The sequence below is a fragment of the Panthera leo genome, chromosome C1, assembly GCF_018350215.1.
Source record: "Panthera leo isolate Ple1 chromosome C1, P.leo_Ple1_pat1.1, whole genome shotgun sequence".
Classification (NCBI taxonomy): Eukaryota; Metazoa; Chordata; class Mammalia; order Carnivora; family Felidae; genus Panthera; species Panthera leo.
Window position 1 is genome coordinate 14,356,956 of NC_056686.1, and position 6,601 is coordinate 14,363,556.

Below are 6,601 nucleotides of genomic sequence, written 5' to 3' on the forward strand. Positions count from 1 at the left end.
CCTTGAACCAAACCCTGTGGCCCGGGCTAATGATGCTTTGATTGGCAGGTTTGGGACACATACTCTCCCCCCAAATACAAATATGGTATTATTATCATCAGGAGCCACCTGGACAGAGATTAGGTGGGGAAGAGGCAAACCCCTCAAAGAGACCTCCAATAAGGTGGAGGTTGACCTCTAATGAGCTGGAGTCAGGGTGGGGGATTGGGGTACACGCCTGCTGCTCACATAGGTTCTCTACGGGGCCATCAGCTACTGTCTGTCTTCTCAGTGCCCCTCATCCTTCTGCAAATAGCACCATTCTTTGAGGTCCTTCTCCTCTCTCGTCACGAGATTCCATTGGGGCTGCCAGTCACAGCCCTGCTGGTCACGGAGGGCATGTGACCCAAGAGGACCAATGAGAGTCCTTCCTTGGGATTTGTCATCATTTACCAAAGGAAGACACTTTGTCTGTTTCTGGAGGTGAAGCGAGGAAGACACCGGCAGGAGATGGTCAAGTCTCCAAGCTAATGGAAAAAGCTGGTCAGAGAGAACAAAACCCAAGTGCAGAGAGAAAAGGAGACAGAAATGGGGAAGAGTAGTCTGAAGGAAGAAGGCCCAGGCCCTAATTTCATCGTTACCAACGCCCACCAGGAGACTGCCTTTGCCACCTTTTGGTTACGTGAGCGGTACATTCATCTTTTTGCCTAACTAGAGCGGTTCATGTTTGCGTAATTGGCGTGTCCTCTGTGCCAATACACCTTGCCAAGTGGTCTCTACAGGTGTTCTTGTTTGATGCTCACTAGTCTGTGATTATTTCCCCTTTTTATAGATGCGGGAACTGAGGTTCAGAGAGTTTGAAATAAGGAACTCGTTCATACAGCCGGTAAGTAGCCGAGTCGGGCCTCACACCGGACAGACTGTCTACGGAACAACCCATAAAGCTCTATATAACGCTGGGTGAGCCCTTTAACCCTGGGGCACACATCTCAGCGTGGGGTTAGTCCTGGAAACCAGTTTCACACTGAGTCGTTGCCCTCAAACCGCTTAGACTCCACAGCGTTGTTACATTGGGCTTAACTGATTTTTAAACTATGAAATATGCACAGAAAAGCACATACACGATGTAGGCACTGACACCCCGGGCTTTAAGTCTTTAACCTGTGAAACGGGGATAATAATTCAGTAATTGTCATATGATTGTTGCAAAGATTATTTAGGATATTTAGGAACCGTGGATGATGAATCTAACGCCATCTCTAACGTAACAGGCCCTTTTGGTGGGGAGATCACTGGGCTTCTCCGAGCCTCCATTTGCCACCCATAAATGGGTGAGGTAGGATCTAGTCTTAGGAGTCGATCAGACCTGACTTGAACTGACGTTGTCAGTTCCGCGCCACAAGACTCTGGGCAAGCTGTTGGCTGAACTTGAAGTGGCCCCGGCTGAAGAGTACAGGGCCAGCATAGGCCCAGGGCAGGTGTGGTATAGGTTCCAGAGTTTTCTGAATTCTTCAGAGACTTCTCTACTGACCCGGGAAATATTCCTCCCTTTTAAAAAGGTGATTTCAAGATATTCAGAGAAGAATACAAAGTGCATAAGAACAGCTCCGGGCAGATTCAGAAACTTGGATGTGATTTCTCTTTGAATGTGTTCTATGCTGTTCCTGCAGCCTGAGAAATGGCAGGCAGGTCCTTCGTTCCTGGAAATGCTTTCCTCTGCCACAAAGAATTCATTGCTCTAGCAGAGGCTGAGAAACTTCCTCCGGGCATTTGAAAGGAGGTCGCAACAATGAACACGGGCTGTCAGGTGAGATGAGCAAGTGCCTATGGGTAAGGAGACGGGTGGATTCCCACAAGCCCCTGCCCCCAGCACCCACTAAGTCAGGAAGCTGTAACCACATGGAGGAACCCCATCTCTTCTTAATTCTTCGCCCTTCATGCACCCACGTACCACGAACGCTCATGATATGCCTGGAACGTTCCATCAGATACAGCTAAGTGACTCAAAGTCCAAACTCTGGAGTTGGACTTCTGCGGTGCACTCTTGGCCCTACCACGGCCTCCTTGTGTGATCTTGAGTAAGTTACTTAATCCCTCTGTGCCTCAGCATCCCTGTTGGTAATTTGGGGGTAATAACAGTACCTCTCGTACAGCATACGTCATGGCATGTGCAATACGCTTTACGTGGTGCGTCCAAGTCACGTTAGCAATTATTTGGCTAAGTGTTGTTGGACACGCTGCTGATGCTGAGGCCGATAACAGAAGAGGTGAATTCTAGTGCCCAGGCTTTAATAGACTTCCTTATCAATAAGATCGAATAACATAAGATGAGCCTGTTAGTGCCTTCTAGAACTCAACCCATATCTTTCTCCTTGTCTTCTCCCCGGCTTCTTTAATTCCTTGTGATCCCCAGTGCCCAGCCATGGATGACTTCATTACTCACCCAGCAACCCTATGAGATATAGGTGCGGTGGCTTGTGAATGGTGATGCTAGAATCAAGCCAGGTATGTCTGACTCGAAGGCCACAGAATAGGGAAATGGTCCAGTAAGGATGAAATTTGGCCTCTCCCTGCCATTCCTAATTCCCAAGCACAATTCCTAAGTGCACAGTTCTCCACCAGACTGGCCGGTTCTGGACAATTCTCCTACTCTGGACCGGCTTCACCCCATTGTCAAGGCCAGCCCCCTGCCTGCTGTCATAGTGAACAGACCCCCCGAAAGCCCACTCACCCACCAGGGTCACTGGTGATAAAAGCAGCCCGTTTGGACATGGGATTCTCATCCAGTAGCACTCCGAATCCTCATGGGGGCTCTGGGAGGTGTGTGGCATCCTTCTCCACTTTATAGGTGAGCCAAGTGAGGCTCAGAGAAGTCCTGTAACTTCTACTGGTCACACACCAGGTCAGACTTAGCTTTGAGCCTAGGCCTGCCTCTCTGATTTCTTCCACATCCAGGCTTTTGCAGCCCTGCCTGTTTCCTCCATTCTCTCCCCCAGCCCCGGGACAGCCTGCACCAATATTGGCCTCTAGTGCTCTCCATGAAGATACTGCCAGGGGCCAGAAGGTGGTTGGGACCAGCTGGGCTTCAAAGTGGGTGGAGACAGCACTGTCAGGGCCTCTTTCCCTGGGGGGGTGGGGGGTGGGGGGGTGGAGGGCACACTGGTTGGGGGCCATGTGCCCACACAGCTTCCTGCAGGGGAGGTTGGGGCTGGGTAGTAAAAGTCTCTCGGAAAGCCATTGCATTTTTATACTTCTGTGTTCTCTGTCTTTAGCATAGACATCGCATGACATAGCATGACATTTAGCATAGACGTAGAATGGGTTCTGGAATTCTCCGGCTTCTCTGTGCACCTGATCACTGGAATTCAGAGGATCCTGAGGTTAGTTCCCTGTTTTCCCTTGCAAGCCCACAGACAGCAGCCACCCTTATGGTTGTTTCAGAACTGCACGCGAAGGAGGCAGCTTAATGGAGCAGAAAGAATGCTGCATTAATTCCTTGGGGAGCTCTGGACGCAATTGGCTGTGCGACCTTAGGCAGATGAATTTACCTCTCTGATCCTCAGTCTCGTTATTGGCAAGGTGATTTCTACTTCATAAGGTTGGGCTGAAGATTCAGCTAGATGACGCATATGAAGCAGTTAGTGCAGCGCTTGGCGCATAATAAATACTCAATAAACATGCGCCCGCCATCACGATGATAGAAATAGTGTTGCCATTAGCAACTGAGACCTCGGTGCAGGTTTTCTTCTTGGTGGAGGGTCTAAGAACTAGATGGAAGGTGAGTGGAGGCGAGTGGGGAGAGAATGTTCTTTCCCTATCCTACTGGCAACCATCCCAAACTGCACCTGCCTGAGGCCAGCTCGGGAAATGTGGAACAGTTTTCATCATTTACTCATCCTGGGCAGACAGGGTGTTCTCCACTTGGCCTTGGGCTGAGTGTGTGGGCACACGCCTGTGTACACACACTCACACACGCTCTCAGCGTGAGGAGCAAATAAGGCCAATAGAACGGGTGTCCCAGAGTTGCCTTGGAAATACCTTTTTAAGAAAAAAGGAAGGCACCCAGACTTCAAGGACAGCTAATTGCACACGTACTTATATTTTGAGCTTTCTTTGTGTGAATTCGGGGGCGAGGTGACTCATGTCCACCGTTCAGGGACCCAGTAGTGCTCTCAGCTCTTGGGCTTCAGGGGTCTTAGGAGTAATCCAGCCCAATTAGCGCATTTCAGGGAAAATGAAACTCAGGCCAAGGGCCTTGCTGGACAAGACATACCCATGGGGCCAGGATCAACCCTTTGTGCTCTGATGGCAGAGTGCTCTTGTTCCTCTCTGACAGAGGTACGGTCTCCAGGAATGAGCATCCGGCCAGGAACTGTCATCTTACCAGGAGGAAGGGGGCAGTAGGGAAGGACCATGCATTGTCCTCAGCAAGCCCCTCTGAGGTTTCAAGTCCGCTTCCCAATTACGAGGCCTTTGGAAGGAAACAAGGTATCATCTCCCGCCCTCCACTCACCAGCACCCCCAAGGGTCCCCTCTGGCTGAGACGTCTCCCTCCAGCAGAAGCCTCCTCTGTGTCCCAGAGCAGCCTTTCCGACAACCGGCACTGTCAGGGCGGGCAGGAAACGTGGAGTTATTGTCAAGGACCGTTGCATTTATGGGGCATCTTATCTTTATGACAAAAACTCAGACAGGAATTGAAATGCAATAAACCGGGAAAGCAACACCCGTACAGAGTTGGTTCTGTAGCATGAGAGCGTGCATCTGCTGGGCAGTGGGGTCTGCTGTTTGGGGGGTGGGCGCCGTTAGTCCTTGTAACCCCGAGATTCTCTGTTAAGCCAGAGCCCAATGACCCGGGGCTGGGAAACCTGGTGGGGCTGCTGGGAGCAATTCCTAGATTCCCCTGAATCCTCTCCCCGCCTCCCCAACTCTGTCAACTAAACGTGGGACCCCCGGCCACCCCAGAACCGCTCCCGCACACAAATTCTCCCCCTCCATCCCTGGGGACGATCATGGGGACACTGAAACCACTGGGCCCTTTGTCAAGATGGATGGGCATGGGGTGGGCAGCCCAGGAGGACTTCCCGTGGGCTCCGACTTCCCACGAGGAAAAACGTGTAACGGCCACAAATACGAACAAACTGCCCCAAACGCCAAAGACCAGACAAAGCGAGAAAATCAAACCAGGCACGTAAACTGCAAAAAAAGGGAGTCTTGTTCTACTTGTTTTTGCAATAACCTCATCAAGGCATCTGAAGGAAAACCAGGAGCATTAGCGTCCGAGGAACAGGAGGCCCCTTGTGGCCAAGTGGTATGGGCCTCCTCCCCCACCCCAAACAGACAGAAGTCTATCATCCAGGCACGTAGTTCCTGACCCAACACAGCCCTCCGGCTTTGGCTTGCAAGTCCAGCTGGCATTTAATCCCCCGAGGGAACCAGCCTTAGTTCGTAGCCCCTGGCCCCGTTCGCCGTGAGCCTGATGGGGCCCAAGAGTCCGCAGGCGCCGCCCGCCCGGAGCGCACTCAGGCGATGGAAGCGATCTCGCTGTGTTTCTGTTCTCTGCAGAAAAGCGCCCCGTGGGGAGGCCAGCAGCTGCCCCGGCTGCTCCAGTGACAGCAGAAGAGGGAGGGCATCAGCAGGGCCAAGGTGATAATGACGGCGAGCACCCACCGGAGGATGCCCGGGTAGAAGGGCAGGATGAGGACGACGAGCAAGGCCAGTAGGAGCAGGTGTGCCGCCAGGCGCCGGGCCGCCACGCGGTTAACACTGGCCTCGTCCTGCCCTTCCTCTGCCACCCGGCCGGGGCGCCTGGCCGTCGAGGTGGCGGAATCCGCCAGTCCCTGAGGACAGAGCCGCACCTCCGGCCGGACCAGCCGCCCCACCACGGCCTCCTGGTCACGCAGGCTGCAGATGAGGCCCCCAGGGACGGCGGTGGCCTGGCGGCACAGTGGGCAGGTGACGGACCAGGCGTCGTTCTGGATACACAACAGGAGCTTCAGGCAGACGGCACAGAAGGGGTGCTGGCAGGCCAGCAGCTTGGGTGGCCGCGCACAGCTGTAGGGCTCCCGGCACACCAGACACTCGAGGTCGCCCTCCGTGGAGCCAAGATAAGCCCTAGCAGGGCCTGTGGCCTCCGTGGCGGTGTCTCCTGTGGAGACGCGCTGGGGCTCGGCGCAGGCCATTCTGGGCACGGAGTCAGCGGGACGTGGCAGCTGGGGGCTTGGGCATTGACCGGGGAGGGGGGCGTCAGCCAGCGCCGCTGGGACCTGGCTGCCGTCTGACCTCAGGCTGGACGTCTCCTTGTCCTTCTCGGCAGGCGCCTGGTGACAGCAGCCGTCTGGCACCCCTCTCCCGGGGCTGCTCAGGTTGTGTCTCGTCTTACGTCTCCTCTCTAGTTATTATTATTTCTCTTCTTGAAACCTAGGGTTAATCAGTAACTTGTGGGTCTGGAGACTTTGAATTGCCAAAGGGGGCAGGGCCCGCGCCGTGAATCAGGACTTTCCTGTTGAGGTCAGGAAACCTCAGATGCCAGAGGAGTACCGGCAACATGGTGGCTTATGAGCCTTGAGACGCATTCGAATCCCCCCCCCCCCCCCCCCCCCCCCGCCTCTGGAGACTTTAAAAA

The 6,601-nt window shown here is 53.8% G+C and overlaps 1 protein-coding gene across 1 annotated transcript; it reads right to left on the reverse strand.

The window, feature by feature from the left end:
• Positions 1-5,498: 5,498 nt before the first annotated feature.
• On the reverse strand, positions 5,499-6,158 carry RNF186 (ring finger protein 186). The gene has a single exon (XM_042951054.1). The coding sequence runs from the start codon at positions 6,156-6,158 to the stop codon at positions 5,499-5,501; it is 660 nt and encodes a 219-aa protein (XP_042806988.1).
• Between the last annotated feature and the right edge of the window lie 443 nt (positions 6,159-6,601).

Bases quoted from the DNA above. Each gene is read 5' to 3' on its own strand.
- RNF186 (XM_042951054.1), bottom strand. From the start codon at position 6,158: ATGGCCTGCGCCGAGCCCCAGCGCGTCTCCACAGGAGACACCGCCACG.